A 21,616-nucleotide genomic window follows, 5' to 3' on the forward strand; every position below is an offset into this window, starting at 1 on the left:
AATTGGGGAACTACTGGGGTAAACTGATAGGAGCAGCTATTCTTACCCTATCCACAGTTCTGAGTACTAAGCCTGTAAGCCAGGACCACATTCTAAATAAGTTTACTTTTTTTCCTTCACCACCTTTGCTGTATGTTAATCTCTTTCTCCTTTTTTTCTTTTGAGATAGGGTCTTACTATAAACCTGACTGGCATGGAGCTTTCTATGTTGACCATGCTGGCCCTACAACTTAAGATACCCACCAACCTCTGCCTCTGGAGTGATGAGATTAAAGGTGTTTGCCACCAGGCTGGGCTGTGGTACTATAATTTTAACTTGTATTCCTTTCTGGCTGCTAACTGGATCAAGAATAGTCATTGTTTTCCCACACCCTGAGCTCACCAAGGCTAAAAACAATGTCTGTACCAGAAACAAAGGAAAGGCAGGACTAAAGCTCTAGGGTACATGGTGGTTTAATGTGTTCTCATCTCTGATTTCCCTTTCCATATGGCCCTGACTCCAGCAGACCTGAATGGCTACCTCTCTGATTTTGAAACATGCCAGGCTGTACCACAGTGTGGATGCTTGCCGTTTCTGTCTAAAATATAGACACTTCCCACAGGCGCATGACTTGTCTTATCTGCTTTGTCAACTCAAGAGCATCTGGCCTTCGGAAACAACTCTATCTGACTCGTGTTCACCTGTGGCTCTTGCAACAGGGTAACAACCATGCCTGCTTCTTGCTGAGCACCCAGGTGCCTACTTCTTAGTCATTCCTACTGTAGGCTTGGCTGCCCCAGAGGCCTTAATTACCTGAATGCAAGAATTAAGGAATGCTCACTCAGCTTACTCAAGTCCAGTGAGGGAGACTTTCTCCTGAAGTTCTGCTAACCTGTTTCAAAAAGCTCACCTGTGAACTTAGATCCTAGAACTTGCACAAGCTTCAGGTTTTGCTATTAAAGTAGACAGCAGCAGGCACTAGTGATGTGCATGAGATGTAAACCTGTAAAGTCAATCTAGCAGTAACAGGCTCATACACTGACCTGAATGTCTTAAAGGTCATGATTCAAGACAAGACTACACTCGGCAGCAGGACAGTGTTTTCAGAAGGACATCAGAGAAACCGTTTTACTCAGAAAACAAATCACCACCACCACCACTACCAAACCAAAAGCAAACTAAAAAAAAAAAAAAAAGCTTTTTGGTGAAAACTGTAATTTTTACAGAACATCCATTGACCTTTATTGGATCTGACAAAATCTGCATTATTAAAAGTAACCAAATTTGAGTTTATATTGAATCTGACAAGTTTTACAGTCTCTAGAATATTATGAAGGAAATGTCAACTGAGGAAGAAACAGAATAACCACATGCAAAGATGTTCCTGTCCAGTGGGGAATTAGACCTCAGGTGAAGTCAGATGTGCAGCACGCAGAAAAGGCAATTTTCTTTCTTGGCTGGAATGGTCTTCCTTCAGTAGTAAGAGGAAAGACGGCAGGAATTCAGAGGCATATGCAGAATGGCTTCTGTTTCAAATGGTAATAAAAGTTTTCGAAGTCATGGCACTAGGGCATCTTGAAGAAAAGAGTACCATAAGCAGGATAGGCTCGTTGCATAATTCTCAGGGACTACGTGTGGGTTTCAAGTAATGAAGACTTAATGAGCTCACTTTAACAGTGGCTATCTGTTCTTCTTCTCGCCCTCTGGGGCTGGATCTGATTCACCATCACAGGGACACTTTTCCACACAGTTCCTAGGAAACCACCCTCTTACTCTTGAAGTACCTGAGGAAGAAAGTGATGCTACAGTGAAGCAGGCGGAGGATCAGGTGACATTACTGGGACAAGTTCTACTGCTTCAAGTGAAGATAAGTTGTTAAGACTTTCAGCTGTCCCCTCAGTAGCCCTCAGACATAGGCCAGGGAAAGGTTTCCAAATGGTTTTACCAAGCTAGGAAATAGGAAATATCTAGCTCCTATCCCATCAACTGGGAACGGTGCTAGAGTGGTCTAGACAGTGCCTAAGTGGATCTGCGGTTACTCAACACACGGTGATTGTTCTGGTGTACCATTCCAGTACAGTCCCAGGATGACGTTCCTACAGCCTCTCTGCATTTCTTTTTAAAGTGTTTTCTTTTTTTTTTTTTTAATCTTTTTTTTTTTGAAGATAGTTTTCCTATGTAGTTCAGGTTCTGTTATGAATCTATGATGATCTCCTAAATACTGGGATTACAGCCATCTGCTCCCAGGCTATGAACTTCTATACCAAAATCACCTAATCGTCATATGAGGTAAACTTATGATTAATCCCAAGTATTTTCTTTCCTTAAGAACATCCCAGGTTGATCTTTAAATTTCAACCTTAGCTTTAAAAGAAATGTTCCCTTAAAGGGGATGAGAATATGAAACGGTGGGGGAGGGGTGGTGTGGGTTTGGAGGGGGAGGGGAGCTGGAGCCTGATTCCGCAGGTCCCAGTCAATCTTTCCCTATCTGCCGCTTGGGCTGTGAGCAAGCTGTTTTTGCTTAGCAGTTCCGTGCTTTAGTTTTCACTGATAATCATCAAACAGTTCCTAAGACATCTATCAGAATTTATTTGATTAATTTTAAAAATCCTTTAAAAATCAGTATACAGAGTAATGAGTTTTCTAATAACAATGGTTCTTCCATCCGGGCCGCATCTTCCTCCTAATCCCCTTCCTAATAATCCGTTTGTTTGCAGGTCCTATGTCTGTATCCAATTACCTCTTTTAAAACGGTTTTACCCTTTCTAGTTTAAATGTACCCAAACCATTGTCTAGAATCTACATATGAAAACAGGTTGTAGTATACGTTTGAGCCTCATGAATTTCAGTTGTATCCATTGTCTTGGAAATGGCATTTAATATTTCTTTATAGATGAATAAAATTCCACTGTGTGTATGTACTATATTTTCTCTACCCATTCATCTGCTGGTGGATATCTAGTCTGTTTTTTTCCTTAGCTACTGTGAATATTTCAGCAATAAATCATTGTGTGCAAATGTCTATGTGATAAAACCAAAGAGTCATTTAAATGTATACTCTGGATTGGCACAACCTGAGTAATATGGGAAGTTCTATTTTTAGTTTTTTGAGAAACCTCCACACTGTTTCCGGGTGGCTGTAGCAGTCTACTCTCAACAGCCGTGACCAAGAGTTCCTGGTCTCCACCACATTTCTTGTCATTTGTTCTCCTTGCTGGCAGCTATTTACTTTCTGTGTTTGAATTATGACATTCCAAGTACTCCTGGCTTTTATGGTTACTGACAAGAGTCTGAAGTTATTCTGACAGGTCTGCCTTTGCCTTTTCCCCACAGCCTTTTCCTTTGCTTTGTATTTTTGACATCTTGACTGAGTTCTTCTCTGGCCAAGACTATTTGGGGTTCTACATGCATCTTGTGTTTAGGTGTCCATTTTTTCCTCTGTTTGTGAAACTAATTTCATCGACTAAACTGCCTATGAAATTAGGCTATCTCCTAATTTTGTTGTTTTTTTAGGTTTAGTTTCTTGAATGCATTCCAGAGGTTTTGGAAGTTTTTGTCTTGCTGTTTCGTTTTTGTGTTTGAGTATATCACTGTCTCAAGCCATTTGTCCATAACCGTGTTCTGCCTGGTTATGCTAATACTGCTTTCTTTCTTTCCACTGCTTGTTTTTGATTGGCTCTTTCACTTGCAGCATTTCTGTTTCTTTGACAGTGTCTTAATTACTTACTGATTTTTTCCCCCTGCATTTAATACTTCTGTACTTTTAAATTTCTTGCCAAATGACTGACATCTCTTTAGTAGCGTTCTCATCTAGGCTCTGAACTGGTTTCCTGACAGCCTTCACCTGCTCTCCAGTCTTTACGTAGTCAGTGATCCTTTTAGGACACAGGACTCTGAAGGCGTTCCCCACCATGTTAGCTATCTCCATAGCTTTGGTTTCTGGGATTGAGAAGCTGTGATCTTGGGTAGTGTACTCGAGCTGTGGTCTGAGGTTTGTACATCTTTGTGCTCTGTGTGTCTCTTGGGATGGACATATCCTCTGCTTCCTTCTCCTTAGCTTCGTTTGCTATGGGTTTTCCTGGTTAGTGTCTTCACTTCAGTGACATGTAAAGACAGCAATGCTGTGCTCGTCTGCACTGGGAAGGCACATACAGACTTCATCTGTGCCTCTCGCGGGGCCTGAGTCAGCAGCACTGGGTTCTGAATGGGAAAAATGTAACTTGCTGTTTTTAGATTAAGAGCATCAGTAAGTAGGCAAACAAAAAAGGAAGGAAGGAAGAGGATGAGTAAAGCAGGAATGGAAATGTTTGCTTTGGAGGTAAGAGAAGCAAGACACCGAGGAGGAAGGAAGCATCAGGCAAGATCCAGCTGACAGACACAGCCCAACAATGAAGCACAGAAGCGCAGAGATCAAACTGAACAAGAAAACAGTGAAAAAGGGTGAAAACAAGGCATTACAGCTTTGGCCAGTGGTTCTTCCTAGCTGTCTTTTGTAGCAGTCTGAAAGTAGGGCTTCTAGTCTCAAATTTCAAACAACTTCAGTGATGTTTCCTGATGAGAGGCCTTTCTGTGGGGAAGCTCACTTCCTGTTGGATTCCCATCTTAGACCACTCCCCTGTGCTCAGGTACAACTCTGGTTTTTGGAAATGGTTTTTTGCAGTGCAAGGCTTTCTGTGATGAGGTTCTAAGAAAGCATGGATTTCTTTTCTCTACAGACATGTCTGCCAGAAAGACATGTGGCTCACAGCGCAGGGGCAGAGAGCTCACTTTTCCCTTAGTAACTCTGGGTGCCCACGGAGAATCGCAGCTTCTAAGTTCATGTGCCAGACTTCTGTGTCCACAGACTCCAGCTGCACGTCCGCAGCCTGGACGGTCTCCCTCCAGCTCGTTCCCCCTTACAGCACCCATGTACAGGAGGGTCTCACCTTCATGGAAGCTGCTGGCCAGAACTTGCCATAGCCTTCCTTTAGAGGCTTCTCTTCTAGGAATAGTCTCATGTTTTTATCTTGCCCTTGTCTTTGACTGGGTTGTGTCCAGGTGGCCTCTAATCTGCCATATTACGAACAGATGCCTATGGGGATTGTATAAGTATCTGCCATATAGTCAAGTAAAGACTTAGAGATATAGCCATTATCATCAAAAACTGAAAAATGTAAGTGCTGCAGAGAGATTTGTAAGAAGCATCCTTGTATGTCTACACAGTTCCCTAATACCTTTTACATGTGATTATGCATAAGTTATTCTTACAAATTTGGGGTTATTGCTAACAGTCACATACTTTAAACATACCCTTCCACTTCCATACCTTCTACGAAGGAATCATCAAGAATTTTGTCTCCATACAACCAGTATCTGAAATATTTAAAAGGTTAAATTAAATATTTTTGAAGTTAATGCCACTTTTCCTACTGAATAAATGGAACATTCCTGTCTCTTACCGCAAACCTCTTGTTGCTAAAATGAACTCCCCTTTCTGCAGCTGTATCCGAGGCTCCTCAGTGCAGGGGCTTGTAAAGAAGGTTCTGATTCCTCTATTCAAAGGGCAACAGGCACCACTATAATCTTCTATGACTTTATAGCGAACCTGTCATCAGTGGTCAGAAGAATCATCTCAGCATTTACCATATCTACGTTCTTTCAAGCTTGAGTAAAAAAATTTTAAGTTTATATCCAAACTATCCAATGATAAAACATCTTTCCCACCAATTTTTCATTAGGGAAGGGTATCTTTTGTTCTCAGGCTTCTCCGATCCATCATTTCAAGCACAGATCTGCTATGAATATGACCTGTGTCCAGAAGAACTTTCTGTAATGATGGAAGTGTCTACATGTCTCTCTCTGGTCTTAAATGGGTTGCTAACTAGACACTTTCGGCTACAAGGGTGCTTAGTGTGGCCAGTGCAAATAGGCCTTAATTTTGATTGTATATATCTTTAACTTAGACCCCTTTGGGTACAGATGGCATTATCATTATCTGACAGTGTGGCTGTAAATGTTGCCTCATTGGCTGACTAAAGGTATTTTTCTAGGCCAGCAGTATACATTGACTAAATTCCTTAGAAACCTCAAGCTTAAAGTATTTCAAAGAAAACTAGTCAACAGTATCAGCTGGGCTTGTTTTTGATTCCAGCACTCCAGAGGCAGAGGAAGGTGTGTCTCTGAGTTTGAGACTATCACGGATACAGAGTGAGACAGTCTCAAAAGAAGTGAATTGCATTGTATTTCAACAAATATAAGGAATTATTGATCCCTCACACCCACATGGTAGGAGATTCCCACAATATTCCCTTGTTATACACGCATGCACAATAAATAATAAATAAAATAACAAATATTATTAATAAAAGCCAACTGTTTAAGCTGCACAGAAACACAGTGCCCAACTGGACAAAACAGGAATTGGTACCACTACAGATAAGCCACTTACACTTCTGACTCTCTTGTCCGCTTTTTGTTTCAACTGTTCTATCTGTTTGGAAGACATAAAAGGAAAAAGACTAAGTAGTCTGTGTCAGTACTGAGCAGGCTCCTCTTCCATCAGAGTGTGTTAAGGTATCCCAAGCCCCGGTTTCTGGCATGTCTTATCTGTTGAGCCACAGCCTGAGACGGAGCCTTCTGTGGATCTGCTCTCTGAAGTGTTTACCTCTGTGCACTCTTGGAGTGCTCACAGGGCACCAGGGCTAGGGAGGTACGGTCTCTGCTCCCTCAATGTTGCTAGGCTGAGTCTCAGTGATTTTCTAATGGACAAACTAGAAAACTCATTACTAGTGAGTCTCGACTAAAGTTTTCCCCTTCAGCCAGAAACTACTAATAGAACTGTATGAAGACGCAGCCAGGACACACGGGGCTGGACCTAGACTTAGGGAACTACTGAGGGGAATACTTGAGTGCTGAAGATGAGCCAAGTGTTCATGCAGGACAGAAGGTAGTTAATGGCCAGATTTTTTGGACTTTAGGACTGCAATCTAGAATGTTCAGGAGAGAGTTGAATAAAGGAAGGCCATAATGCTAGGAATCCTTATGGATAGTAGACTCATTTTGACATCTGGAAAGCTCAAGCACTATGAAATGAATACACTCTCAGGAAGTTGTGGGAGTTAACGAAGCAACCACAACGGAGAGAAGAAGGCCTTTTAAACAGAACTACTCACCGTTAGGCTGTACTGGTGACAGCCCTCTCGTATTGGCCATTCAAGTCCATCTCCTTCAGGGACTCCTGACCATGTAAACACCTGTTTAAAGTTCTTCCATTTACTTCCCATATCATAAGGAAAAAGGAAGACTTCATCCAGCTGGTAATACTGAATTCGATCTTTAGCCTGTGGAAAACAAAGGTGTAAAATGGCAGCTGCTTCTACGACTTCAGTGGCGTTTGCTAATATATTATTGAGAATACTAACTTTTGAAATTTGTATTACTCATAAAGATACTTTCTTATTGCTGGATTCTTAGGAGTGTGGACAGAGAATATAATTTTATCACAGTATAGAGGGATTTAACTGATAATACTCACCTTGTTTGTGATATCCCAGAAAGCACCTGACAGGGTATATCTTAGAAACGAGCATTCCAAAGGCTTATACAAGAATTAGCTAACTGTATCCTGTGTAGACACCTCTCAATGCCTACGGTTGCTTCACAGCACAAGAGAGTACAGGTAAAAACAAGAGATGCTGTTAACAGACTCAGGAGAAAGTGTGGCTTATGGTTAGCCAATGGCCAGGAAGTTAATGAGGAGGCAGTACTTTACAAAGAACATTTTGCAAACTTTGTGAAGGAGTCTCATGTGTCTTGTGTTGTCACATATACTGTATCTTCAATTACAGGTGCATATTCCAATGGCACAGCTTATATTTTAGGCATTTAAATGGATAGCTTTCTCTTGATATAACCTAGCTTTGAATTTTTAAATTCTACTGCCACCTAGTGGTACAAACATGCATTATTTAATTTGAAAGCAAGTGTAGATCCTGTGCAAACACATTCAACATTAGTGTATGGTAATCTTACACATTTTTGGAGAATTCTATTTCGTTATTTGAAATTTTGTCTGTGGTAAAGTGCCAGTTTTAATAATAATTAATAATAATTAATATTAATATGGTTTTATATAGGGTCATAATCTTTAGCAAAACAAAACAAACAAAAACCTCTCATGTCAACATATTATTTATTATGCTTACCAGAAATGAATAAGTTTATAAAGGGACAGTATTTTATGCAATTTTTTTGTAATTATTTATAAAGTAAAATGTGTGTTATCTATTTATTAAAACAAGTGCTCAACTATAAAATGATGGTGTGCCCCACTCGTTCAGTTGCAGCGGGTACACCCTGAAAAGGCACAGCCGCAGGACTGCCTCTTGCTACTGATGTTTGGCATCGATCGCCACACTCCTCAGTTGTTTGGCTTGGTGTGAGTGGACACTGGGAAACCCTCACTGCCTACAGACTGGGGTGATTACTTCCTGGGCATTAGGCCACTCTGTTGGGCAAATTTCCTTGCTGATCAATATGAAGATGAAAGTTCCTGAGATAATGCTGTTTAGATAAATTCATGACTTTATGAATTTACTTAATCGATTTAAGTAGTTTTAGGAAGTTAGCCTGATTGAAATAAATTTGTTAAGTTAGGGTAGTTGACAGAAAATTTCAAGTAGAAACAAGAGTAGAATGTGACTGGCAAGCTCTGCCTGAGTTAGACAGTACAGTGAGCTTCGGTGAGTCCCAAGCATGTGGACTGTAGTAGTTAATGACCAAAGAACACATGCATTCTAGGTTGGGCCTGAGTTCCTTGATCTTGTGATCTAGGGGTGTGGTAATAGGTTTTCTATGTGCACCACGAAAAGGAAGGTTATGAATAAAGAGTAAAATTATGAGTATTAAGAACAGAGAACAGATTAATCAGCTTAGCTGATCAAGACTTCAAAAATAAGATGTAAGACAAATGACCTGTTAAAGTAAATACAGAGCACCTGTTGTCAGTCAAGCATAGGGAAAAGCTTGCTGCTATAGACTTGGCTTGTTTAAACAATGTTAACTAATGACAAAAGAATTATTGCTTTGGGGTTACAAGGAGCTTGTGGAGAAAAACACAGATGAAAAATGTTTAGTTGGGTATGAGTTTTAAAAAAGGAATACATAACCAATAATCCTGTTGTAATTTCTTCTTGTATAATGATTTTAGAGGATATAAATGAGCTGAAGGAAAAAATAAAGCTGTTGGAGCTTGCTCCATCCACCCAATGTGTGTATGGATGTGGGAAATGGTTGGAGCCAGCTGGTTGGAGCTTTGCTCCATCTATTCAATGTGGTGAATGTGTGTCTGTCTGTCTGTCTATGTGTGGAGTTGCTTTTGCTTTATCCACTGCATGTGTCTGGTTTTCTTTTCTCCAATCACTGGCTGCCACCCCCATGTGAATTGCCCCACCAGTTGCTCTCAGCATTGACTCCTATCACAGACCATACACCACACTGCCTTCCTCGGATTAACCCTGTGATGTCAAAGCTGCTCTTCAACAATATGAATTTATTGAATTTTATAATCCACCTTCACCTGAATAATAGATAGTAATTTCCCCCTCCCCGCCTTTTCTTTTTCTTTTTCTTTTTTGGTTTTTCGAGACAGGGTTTCTGTGTAGCCCTGGCTGTCCTGGAACTCACTCTGTAGACCAGGCTAGCCTTGAACTCTGGAACTCAGAAATCCACCTGCCTCTGCCTCCCAAGTGCTGGGATTAAAGGCGTGCGCCACCACTGCCCGGCCCCTTTTTTTTCCTTTCTTTCTTTTTTTTCTTTCTTTTTTTTTTTTTTAATAAATGAAAGTTTCAGGTACTGGAAGTACAGTTCAGTGCTAAAGCACATCCTTGGCCAAATGATAATATCAGACTCTTTAAAATGTATTGAATTTCAAAAACCAAAATATAAGCTACTTTATATGAAAAAAAAAGATAAGGATGGCAGTAGTTTACAAAAATAATGAAGACATGTGTTTGCCTAAGAAAAGCACTCAATAAAGTAGAGATATTATCAATACTACACACTAAAGGTGAACATAGGCACATGGTATTCTTATGGGAAAAGGCAGCAAATAGTACTTAGCCAAGTTTAGACACTAAAAGAAGGTTCCTTGGGAGAAATAATACCTAACCTGTATCTTGAGGGGCAAAAGAATCAGGCAAAAAAAAAAAAAAGAAAAAAAAAAGGTAGAGGAAAAAAATAAGGAAAAGCTGTAGAAATATAAAGTGTGCACACTTTGAAAATGAGCTGGGGCAGTGGGGAGAGAGAGGCTGGAGGAAGAACAGGGACACTGTCACAGCCTCATGCACGAGCTATTGAAGCTGGCCCGAGACTGTGCACAGGGCTCAGGAGGGACAAACTTCTCATATGGTCCTGTCATTTGCAATGTGGGTAAACTACCAGGACCCTAGAAGGCAGTGACACAACACTGTGTCAGCTGCCACACTGTGTGCAGATGCACTCAACCTCTGTGTTCACAGACTCAACCAATAGACCTATGACCAAGATACCTCTGACCCCAGAATGCTGGAGGCTGATGCAGGTCTGAGCTGGAGGGAAACCATAGCTCAAAAATATAGTAAACAAACAAACACTGCATGTCTACAGACCATGTACACATTTTTTCTTATCTTTATTCCCTAAACAATAAGTAATAACTATTTAGATAATGCATTAGGCAGGGTTCTCTAGAGGACCAGAACTTGACTATGTGGTAAATATGGTTTCAAAGGTAAAGTCGGAATAGCACCATGACAGGTAAACAACTGCAGGTGTCTGCATCCAGATGAAGGAAATTCAGGCTTTCAAGTGAAAATGAGAATTTTGGAAAACTTGTATTCACTGCCATGATTCTGACAGCTTACCCATATTCAAGAGACTCCTATGTTAATATAAGTTTTATATGTTGCTTATAAGTAATTAAATATAAATGCTATGAATTTTAATATAAAAGAGTACAAAAAGGTTACTGACAGAGATGTTCCCCATTGGCCTGTGTAAGGCTTAGTGACAGACTTGCTAAGCAAGCATAAGATTCTGAGTTTCAGCTACAGCCCTGGGATGTGTGGGAGGCAATCACCTGTCAAGTTTTAATGTAGAATCAATTATCTATTGTAGTCTAAAATGTTCATCAAAATAATCCAGACTTTCTCACTTACTTCATCTGTATGAAGCTGGCCTTTCCACATACATGTCAACCAAAGTGATATGTCTCAACAGAACAGGAGTAGGTGTGAGATTCTGTCTTTTGTTAAATCAGATTAAAGAGATTTGAAAATCTGTAAAATGAGGCCACCTGTCCTATTTAGCTATCAAAAATAATTACTTTTTACAAAATGTTCTATTAATATAATGGGTTGTCTTTAATTTTTTTTTTATTTTACAAATTTTTTCACCTAGAAAATATGGCAGCTATTTGTGAGCACAGCATACACATAAGCTCATTAGTGAACCTGGCAATTTGGGGAAATATAAATAAAACGACTCTGAGGGCACAGGGCTTGGGAACTGCTGCTCTAAGTTAAAACACACAGACTGGGTGCCAGGGCCTGGCCCTGCTTGGCTTTCGAGAATGGATAAACCGAAGAGTTCTGACAAGGTGGATGTGACAGGCCCGCATTACCATCTTGGATGTCTTTGGCTCTGTGCTGTGGGAGCTCATCATGGTGGAGGACGTCCCAATGCTCCCCTTGCCCACCTTCCCTGTGTGGCATGCCAGTGACCCAGGGTCACATCCTAGCAGCAGTAAGTTAGCTAGTCAGTACTTTGTATTGAAGGAACAATTATTAAATTTACCTTCTCTTCAATCCATGATTCAATAGAAGTTTTGTTTCTGAGAATAATTTTTATCTGGAAATGAAATGATAGTGAAGTTTAACAATGTTACTTTGGTTTATTTGAGATCATTATCATCCTAATTCCCAGATAACTTTTCTCGTTCTACCTCACAGATGAAGCCACCACAGATGGCAGAGGTTAAGCAGCAGTCAGTATGCAGCCATCTTAACTAACGCCCTACAGTATCGCTATGCCAAATTCATCACGCCCATCCAAAGCGTAGCCGAGTCCCAGTGACACGAAAGGGAGTAACACAGGTGACGCCTTTTTTTGCTATGTCTGAGTCCATGTGTGAGAGATTTTACATCAAGATCCTAATTTTTTTTAATTAATGTCCTTAATTATAAGAATTACGAAAAAGAATTCCCTCAGGAGCCTCGTTTTCATTAGTATCCATGTGTACTAAGCAAACGAATGAGTGATCATGGGTGAGTCACTTAACCTTTTCAAAGGTCACTCATTTATCTGTATGGAAGAGAGGACAGCATTCTTCTGTGGAGCCCTTTCCAGGTAATTTGAAGCAACTGTAGGGTGAGAGCACTTTTTTCAACTATAAAGACTTGTACCAGGGTATATTTTCACATCGTACATACAGTGGCTACATGTCCTGGCAAAAATTTCAAAATTACCTATTGTACATAGGTGATAAACTAACTGCCTACAGCTAAGCAAAAGGACTTTTCCCTGTACTCAATCTTTCCATTCAGGTTTACCTTTTTTTTTTCAATCAGGCCTAATACCATGGAAGCTTTCAGACAGAGGTGGGTAAGGACTTTACCTGTATGAAAAACAACATCCCAACAGCTATGGTTGTTCCCAAAGCTAATCCCAAGGCAAACAAGGTGGCAGCAAATGCAGCCAATCCGAAGGGAACAATTGGAGGAGGATCTCTCCTGGCTGCACTCATGTCAATCTTGACTGTGTTCCACCCGAAGGAGAGCTGCAAGCAGTAACAATGCACACGTGAACGGCATGCTGAGGCAACCACTGTTGAGAAGAGTGAGTTACAACAGTCCAACCAGAGCTAGCGAGATGACTCAGAGGGTAATGCACTTGCTGTATAGGTATCAAGACTGAGTTTGGATCTCCAGCATTCACATAAATGTTCCATGGGCATGGCAGCCTTCCTAGTCTTCCAGTGTCTGGAAGGCCAACACAGATAATTCTCTGGGAAAGCTGGCTAGCCACACTGAGATAAGACCTTACAATCTTATTTCAACTCCTAAATTCAACTGAGAGGTTCTGCCTCAATGGAAAAAGTAGAGAGCCATCAAGAAAGACTCCTGATATCAGCCTTGGACTTCCACATCCATGCACCTCTCCTTCCTCACATGCACCCACACATGTGAACACACATGCACACAGGCAGACTATCCATGGAGGAAAAGTAACTTCAACAAAGAAGCCCCAACATGACCACAAAGATAATAAGGACATGTTGCTAAGGTAACTGCAGCAAACAGCAGTTTCTAGTGAACACTTGGCTCCATCTGACATGTACGGTGTCCTTTTCTTTTTTCAGTGTGAGGAATCAAACCTAGGGCCTCACACACACCGGACAGGAGGTCTAACACTGAGCTGTAGACATCCACAGCTCCCCCATTTGTTATTCTTCAATTTAGTCTTAGTTGTTCCCTCAGAGGAGTCAGTTTGACCCCACAAACATGAACAGTCATAAACAAGGGAACACAATGCTTCCACTGTCTCCTTGCTACTGTAGGTTTACAGTATTCTCCACAGCCGCAGATACAGCATGTTCCATTAGCAGTGTTCAAGAGCTGAAAAGATGCTGGATAAACAGACCTGCAGGTGTGTAGTGCCTGCCCTGTACAATGTTCTAAAACAGCCGCTCTTAACCAGTGGGTCTTGAACCCTTTGGAGGTCACATATCAGATATCCTACATATGAGATATTTACATAAAAAATTTATAAAAGTAGCAAAATTATAGTTTATGAGGTAGCAGCAAAGTTACTTTATGGTGTGGGTCCACAAAACATAGAACTTAGTTGCTAACATTAAATCTGGAGAGCTCGTATAAAAATTCAGATTCCTAAACATTGGAATATTAGCACTGCTGTGCTAGGACTGTCTGAAAATTACAGATTGGCTAAAAACATATGGATTGACCCCTCTGTGAAGGACATGTAGTGTCCAGTTTTTTGTATACCTACTGGGCCTGTGTTCGTCTTGTACTTCCAAGCCTATTTAGGGATTTTTAAATGAGTATGACCTCTGAACTTGCTTAGTATCATGCTTATCTCATGCTTAGTGTCCAAAAGTTGACTCAAAGTGTTTTTGGCTTAATGTGTTATTTTTACGAGTGTGCTTGTTCCAAATGAGGAAAGGAATGTCAATGTGCTATAGACAGTGAACAGAATGAGAAGGAAAGTACCAATGTCTCTTTCTTCTGATTCTTTCTGCTCACTAGACTCACCATAACCACTAAGTGAGAAATGTAATAAACCATGGATAAGGGAAAACTATAAGCATAAACTTCAACTGGAGCATAAAAGGTGAGTTTCCAGAATAAAATAATCTGTCCTCATTTTCAAGATTAAGGGCTTTATAAGACGAAGAACTGATAAGCTGCTGTACCAGCTAAGTCCCAACAGTGTTATCTCCAAAGGACCTTGTCAATGACCTTGATAAGGTAACCCCATTGAGTAGGAAAGGGAGTGTGCCATGGTCTCACCCACCCGGTTATAAAGCTGTGTGTACATTGTCATCACAAAGATGAAAGCAGCATGCGTGCAGCCCAGAGGGGCCAACAGGAGGAAGAGCGTGAACGAGGCGTGGTTCTGGTGACCACAGCAGTTGTTGATCCAGGGACAGTGGTGGTCCATCTTCATTACACATCTAATAAGAAAAATGTGGATGAAGCAGAAAGCAGAAAATCTGGTCCACTTTAGCTCTAGTTTTCAAAAGACCAAGCAAATAGGAATCCAATACGTGCAGGAGTCACAGGGGAACTAATTCTAATAAAGTAGATACATCTTTATGACTTTTTGAGGTTATAGACGGTAACTTCTTTAAAATTCTAAATAGCACAAGAGTGAGCTGACATTACAACAACTTCTAAAGCAAACATGTCTGCTGCAAATAAAAGTTTGCATAAAGAAGCCAGGTAGCTCCACAAGAGTCTCAGGACAAAGGAGGAAGCGTGGCTGCCACTCCTTAGGCTCAGACTGGGGTACAGTCCACACGCGACTCCAGAGGATTATAAAGCTCGCCAGTCACAATGGCAGCTTCCTTCCTTTCTCACAGTACGTGTTAGAAACAGAGCTTCTAGCCCACACCAACCTCAGCATGTCAGGTGATACGGGAAGAAGCCTCACAGTACTCCTGTCTGTTTGATAAAGAAAAATTTCCTAGCAACAAACCAGACTTTAGCTTAGATTTAGATTTCCTAAATTTCATATTAATCAATAGATGTTGCTAGGTCCTGGCATATTTTGCATTTTTATAGTGATTCAGTTTTCTTCCCATCAAAATTTTGATAACAGATATGAATAAAACTGAGAAAAACCAGTCTAATTCAGACTCAATTCTAAAGCTAGTCATTACTGGAATCAATGAATGCAATTAATCTTGACACAGCAAATGAGAAAAACTAAAATGATAACTTTTAATCTGCTTTTGTGGGGAGAGAAGCAAAAGGTTTATTTTTCTAGAAAAAGAATCTCTTTCTTCTAATAGAATGAAATGATCTGTGTTGATATTTAAATGCAAACTAATCTTACAGACAAGTATTTTGACAATATTTCTGACAAGGTGAATGCCTTGCTGTGCTGGTTAGTTTTTGTTAACTTGACCCAAACCTACACAGACTGGGAGGACAGGTTCCCAAGAGGAATGCCTCCATGACTGGACCATGGGAATTATCTAGGCATCATTTTCTTGGCCACTGATTGACATGGAAGGGGCCCAGACCACTGTGGGCAGTATCACTTACAACTAGGTAGGCCTGGACTGCCTTAAAAAGCAAACAAACAAACAAAAAAACAGTAGCTGAGTAAGTCAGGAAGAGCAAGCACTAGATAGCACTCCTCAGTTTCTGGTTCAAGCTACTGCCTTGGCTTTTCTTGAGAATGACTGTAACCTGAAGCCAAATAAACCCTTTCCTCCTGCAAAGTGCTTTTGGTCAGTGTTTCATCCCAGAAACAGAAAAGTAGGATAGTTTTAGGGAACAAAAATGGATTCTACTGTCATGACAAGAAATACAACAAAAAGAAGAGAAACCAAGTGGATCAGGCCCAGTAAACAGAAAAGTCACGCACCTGTTACACTTTCTGCAATGATGTGAACGTGGTGCCTTGTACGCCTGGCAGACTTTACAATACTGAAGATACATGCTATCCTGAGAATTTTCCTTGATAGAAAAGGAGGTGTGTCAGTTACTTGATCCTCAATGGTGACAAGTCGAGCTATGAAGGAAGGTTCCTAGAGCTATACACTTCTTTTATGGAGGAAGGGTAAGGGTCAGTAACTGGCGTTTCCAATGCCTGCATTTGCACTAACACATTTTAAGTGATGAACTGTCGGGACAGTTTCATCCTACAGATTTCTCAGAGATTATTTTTCTTTTCTACACATTCAACCTGAATCTGGTGTCCACTGGTTCTACTTTAAGGAGACTTAAGTCTCCCCACTCTTAGTGGGAGTTGTTTTAGATAACCTGACTAGTATTCCAGAGTGAACGATGAGTGACACTCTCTGGAGTTTCTCCCTCCTTAATTACTGCCTTTGTCACCTTGCCTCTTTGGGTCATTTCAGGAACTCCCTGATTGGTTGTTTTCTCTCACATAAATTTCTGTTCCTATACAGTCCTCTGCCAGGGCTTTGCCTAAAACATCTAGACATCCCTGTGGTGCAAGCAGCTCCCATGTATTCTGAGCTAGTTGGCACTCCTGCCCTTGTTTTTTGGCTCTTTTTGTTTTTGCAGTTACATAAGGCTCTTCAGTTTCTCTTCATGTGTTCCAACATGTTCTCAGCCTGAGGTGCCATCTTCCCTTTCGTCTCTGGAAACTTGCTATACTGACCAGGTGGGTCTAGCTCACAAGATGACATGCCTCTGCTTCCACACTGGGGAGATTAAGGTATGGACTACCACACATATCCTTTAAACACCGCCACCACCGAACCCCCCAGAGAACAAGTATTCAACTGCTTTGGAAATAGCTAACATAGATCATTATTTTCAAATAGACACAAGATCACACATAAGTAATTATCAGTAGCTAGAGTAGCACCAGTGTCTCCTAGGACAAAGGCTGATTAGGTAAAAACAAAATGTAATTATAATGGCAAACTAAACACAAACTTCTGCAATGATCATTGTCAAATGGATCTTTTTCTTACCGGTTTCCACCCACGAGGGACAAAGCCAGGACCAGCAAACATGGCATTGAAGTAATTGTAAAGAATCATGACAGTCCAATTTATCAACATGATGAAATTCACGCTTCCTCCAGTTGTATGTAAGGGCCAATACCACAAGACAGAGTCAATCATGGCCATCGTAGAACATATTGCTATAACACCAAGGGCTATGATGGGACCCCAGTGACACAGTCTCCTTAAGTCTTGAAGATTTTCAAACTTGATTACTGAGCAGAATGTGCCCATTTTGGTGAAGAACGATTTCTTTCTTCAAAGAACTAGAGATTTTCTTTTCCTGTGCACACATTTCTGTGTGCAACAAGTCCATGTGTGTTCCTGAGCTGTCATGCCTTTGGCTGCCAGGGCGTTGATGTGGAGTATGCCATTTTCACTGGTGGCCTCCAGAAGAACGCTTTATCTCAAGTAGGAGAATCTAGGTTGGTTTGAAACACAGCCTAAAAAAACAAGATGGGAAAACTCTGTTTAAAAAGTCCATATGCCATTTATTGAACTCCAAGAAGCACTGAAACAGCATCTCAAAAGCACACTAGTGCGGGGTTCACATCTGATTGAGAACAAAAAGAATTACTTTAGACCTATCCAGAATACAGACCGAGCTTGAAGTGCATGTAAACCGTACAGATTAAACAGTTTTACTTCTTGCTTAGTGGATCGTTTGAGAGAACAAAGACTCAGGGAGTTCAGAAACAAGAGTCTTACCTAATTACCACGTATCTAATTCTTCCTACAACAGAAACTGGCTTAGAGAGACTGTGATTAGATTGACCAAGGTCACAAGTAACAGCTGATCCCAGAATAGAAGCCAAGGCACCAAACTTCTTTTAGGATGTTCTAAACTGCCTCCCAGAGAGTTGTGGATTAACTGTGACATGCTCTACACATACAATACTTTGTGTATTAATAGCCGGCAGTTGTTCTCCCAAGCGCCAACATTAGCAATCGATCGGGGTTAAAGGTACAGGAATAAAGGTGAGATTAAAATGAGAAAACCGCATGTGTGCGCACAAAAATCACGACTGAAGCAGTGGACGAGAACGAGCACAAGGCAGATTTAAGAAAAAAAAATTAATTCCCTCTGGGGGCGAGGGAGAAGGGAAGAAGGCACGAACAGGGGACGAATAGTTGTAGACGTAAGTTCTGAATGGAGTGAAATGAGCCGGGGTACATGGGTATGACGTATGCGTAACGGATTCCCACGCAGCGGATGCGCCAGCCTGGTGCCTGCCTCAGTTTCCCGCCCAAGCAGTGGTGCGGGATGCCCTGGGATCTTCACTCACAGGACAAATGTCTTATTAAGCAAGGCTGGGCTCGATATTTTGGAGATGTTGGCCCGACTAGGTCGGGGGGAAGACCGCCCCACAAGCGGGTTGCAACCCCTGCGGTGACTCCCACCTCAGTCTGGTCTCCGGTGCCCGGTCCACGGCCATCGCATTTCCGGGACGGCCTGGGCTCACCGGAACAGATTTTTCTCCTTCTTATAGGTCTGTCATGAGCACTTCAGTCCTGAGCGAGCCGAATGCGAGCCCTGGCGGCGAGAACTGCGCGAGGAACTCGAACCCGCGCGTCTTCGGCTCAAGCGGCCGCCGTGAGGCTCCCGCCCGGGCCCTCGGCGCAGGCTCCGCCACAGCCACTTCCGGCAGGTGCGCGTGCGTCAATCTTCCCTCGGAAAGCCCGCGCCTGCATCTTAGAACTTGGGGGGCGGTCCAGACAGTTCCCTGGACATGCAGTGTGGGGAAGTGTTTTCTGTGATTCCAGAGGGCATGTGGGTTATCGTAGGGTTTTTTGTTTGTTTGTTTTAAGGGTCACTGAAAGTGAACTTTTTCTTAGTTTTACGTTCGACGATTGAGTGGAAAAGAAAAGGCGCAGGCAGCGCAGTTTCCGGAGGACAATGACTGCGTAGAGCAACCAGGAAGCGGCTGGGCTGGGAGTTGTTCCCGGTTCCCGCTGTGCTGTGGCGACTTCTTCACAGGGTCCCTGCGCCGAGGCCCGGCGCCCTTCGGGAGTCCTGCTCTGAACTAGAACCCGGCTCTGGCCGGCCGTTCCCGAGCTGCCATGTCTTCCGACTTCGAAGGGTACGAGCAGGACTTCTCAGTGCTCACTGCTGAGATCACCAGCAAGATTTCCAGGGTCCCTCGGCTTCCTCCCGGTGAGTACCCTGCCCGGCCGGGCGGGGGCGGCCTGGAGAGCCTGGGGCCGCGGAATGCCTGGGCACGCTCTTCTGGGCGCGAGGCTGGTGTGGGCGGGGCTGGCGACTCGGGGAGGGATGGGTTCTTGGTAGTAGGTTAAAATAGGTACAAAATGTGCTTCAAATGTAAAGCGCCTTCTGCATGGAAACCATTTGGGGGTGGGGGGAGAGATGCCAATTTTCTACCCCATCGCTTTGTAAAAGCTGTTAACCTTGGAAACATTGCTCTGCTTCTTGATTTCTTCTTTCTACCTTTTTTTTTTCCTTTGTAAAATATAATTGAGTATTCAAAGGAACTACATCAAAGTGTCAAGAGTTTTGCTCTGTAAGTGCAGCAGCCTTGTCGTTTTAGTAAATAATATTGTTACCTTTATCCGTGACACACTGGAGTGACAAGCTAGGATGCCCGAATTCAAATCTAACATACCACTTAGAGGTTGTCTCCTAGGAAAGTTTTCGTTGTCCTTCAAAACTTCCTTCTTGGTTTGAGAGAATCGTACCTCTCTTAGGGCTATTGTGAAGATTGATACAGAAGCCCTGTGTGTTAGCTCTTGTTAGACTTCTGCCCTGATTCTGTGTTTCTCATCCTTCTTGGGTTTTTATAATCCAATTTTTTATTTTTATTTTTATTTTTATCGTTTTGGTTTTTCGAGACAGGGTTTCTCTGTATAGCCCTGGGTGTCCTGGAACTCACTCTGTAGACCAGGCTGGCCTCGAACTCAGAAATCCGCCTGTCTCTGCCTCCCAAGTGCTGGGATTAAAGGCGTGCCCCACCACCGCCCGCCTTATAACCCAATTTTATATAAACTCTGTACAGGGCAATTTTTCTCACTTTTAAAATTCAGCATCCCCCAAGTATTACCCTGCATGCTAGGTTGTCAACAGTGTGAAGGTGGGGGGCCTAGTCTGACCTTTCTTTTCTGAGGGCTCAGAAAAATGAGTTTTTGTTTTGTTTTTATGAATAAACAGGGGATTGTAATATAATATCTTATGACTTGTAAGGTAGTGCTTTAGGATTTTTCTTTAAGTACAGATTTAACTTGAGTAGTTAGTAACAAATTATGAGTTGTATTTATTTATTTTTTGGCGCAGTTTCATTAGGGAAATTGAATGATCATTGGGCTGCTGAACTTGTCTCTACTTCAGCTCTGGAGCATACTGTTTAAAGAGATGATTCTCATTGGTCTGCAGAATTATGGATAACTTCACTTTCTTACCTGGTCAGCCCAGTCCAAGATGACATCAGTAACTTCTCTTGAATCTAAGTTGTTCCTCATCCTCTGTCCAGAATTTTCCCCAATCTTTATGTTTATAAATAATTTTCTTCCTTGTCCCCCCCCCCACCTGTTTTCTGTTACTAGGGTTATTTGCTCAAAACCAGGACCTCTGAGCCTCCATCCCACTTACCTCCTGAAGTCCCAGTTAGCTTTGAAGGAGGTGGATGATGTCTTAAAGAGGTTTATAAGTCCAAGGAAGGGAACAATGGGAGAGACAAGGTAGCATATGCCATGGAACCGTGTTACCTCAGAGATTTTTACAAAGTAGATGATGGCTTTCTGCCTTCATGATACTTCACCTCTCCTGTCCTCTTCAATCTCACTTGTCTCCATTGCCCAAGATCATCTTGATTTTGTTGCCATTGTTGTCTGAGACTCTTGCCTTTGAATTGAGTCCCAGAGCCTCAGAGTACCAGGACGTGCAGTTGTAGTTGGATTTTGGTCATTTTGAATTTTAATGTGTTTTGCTTGTTTGTTTGTTTTTAGCAGTAGAAACTTTTTATAAAAAAAAAATTTGGGCAAATAGCTTTAGTATTGAGAGACGGTTTACAAAGTAGTGTCATCCTGGTTACAAAGTTATGAAGACTCTTTCTAAGAAATAGATTTTGTTACAATGAGTTTTCTTGCCTCTGTTTAACATTCTTGCCACATAGAAGGAAACAGTTGAATTATTTAAAAAAAATAAAGATACTGTTATCCCTGCCCATATATTTAGTTTAATGTGAGACCCACACACTGCAACCATGTTTCATTTGAAAGGAGATTGTATTGTTGGCACTGTGGGAAAAATGTATACTTATTTGAATAATTAAATGATGCTTGAAAATACAGTGGTTTTCCTCTTAATGTGCTTGCTCCCTTTTTAACCTGTTTCTAATTTATAGAAAAGGATATTCTTCCATGGATTTATGAATTAACAG

At 41.7% G+C, this 21,616-nt stretch overlaps 2 protein-coding genes across 6 annotated transcripts in view; one reads left to right on the forward strand and one right to left on the reverse strand.

The window, feature by feature from the left end:
- Window positions 1–1,178: 1,178 nt before the first annotated feature.
- Window positions 1,179–18,869, reverse strand: Zdhhc6 (zinc finger DHHC-type containing 6). Of its 3 annotated transcripts, XM_028774003.1 has the most exons (11): window positions 18,627–18,869; window positions 17,193–17,668; window positions 16,112–16,203; window positions 14,531–14,690; window positions 12,612–12,773; window positions 11,792–11,845; window positions 7,132–7,299; window positions 6,408–6,449; window positions 5,419–5,564; window positions 5,286–5,332; window positions 1,179–1,764 (listed from the first exon to the last, which is right to left on the reverse strand). In XM_028774003.1, exons 2-11 carry the CDS (start codon window positions 17,457–17,459, stop codon window positions 1,661–1,663), a joined length of 1,242 nt encoding a protein of 413 aa, XP_028629836.1. In that variant the 5' UTR covers window positions 17,460–17,668; window positions 18,627–18,869; the 3' UTR covers window positions 1,179–1,660. The 3 variants fall into 3 exon arrangements, with proteins under 3 accessions (XP_028629836.1, XP_028629841.1, XP_028629848.1); XM_028774008.1 differs by lacking the exon at window positions 6,408–6,449 and having other exon boundaries at window positions 18,627–18,841; XM_028774015.1 differs by lacking the exon at window positions 18,627–18,869 and having other exon boundaries at window positions 14,531–14,600; window positions 16,114–16,203; window positions 17,193–17,239.
- Window positions 18,870–18,890: 21 nt separating this feature from the next.
- Vti1a (vesicle transport through interaction with t-SNAREs 1A) overlaps window positions 18,891–21,616 on the forward strand; it is a 302,888-nt gene continuing 300,162 nt past the window's right edge. For 2 of the 3 annotated variants that reach the window (XM_028775164.1, XM_028775180.1), the window contains exon 1: window positions 19,132–19,380. In XM_028775164.1, the coding sequence (XP_028630997.1) occupies window positions 19,287–19,380 (94 nt within the window). In that variant the 5' untranslated portion in view covers window positions 19,132–19,286. Of the gene's footprint in view, window positions 19,381–21,616 lie in introns of all 3 variants that reach the window. The other variant, XM_028775171.1, reaches the window with a different exon arrangement.

Source organism: Grammomys surdaster, unplaced genomic scaffold (assembly GCF_004785775.1).
Source record: "Grammomys surdaster isolate TR1022 unplaced genomic scaffold, NIH_TR_1.0 66, whole genome shotgun sequence".
In the NCBI taxonomy this organism is placed as follows: domain Eukaryota; kingdom Metazoa; phylum Chordata; class Mammalia; order Rodentia; family Muridae; genus Grammomys; species Grammomys surdaster.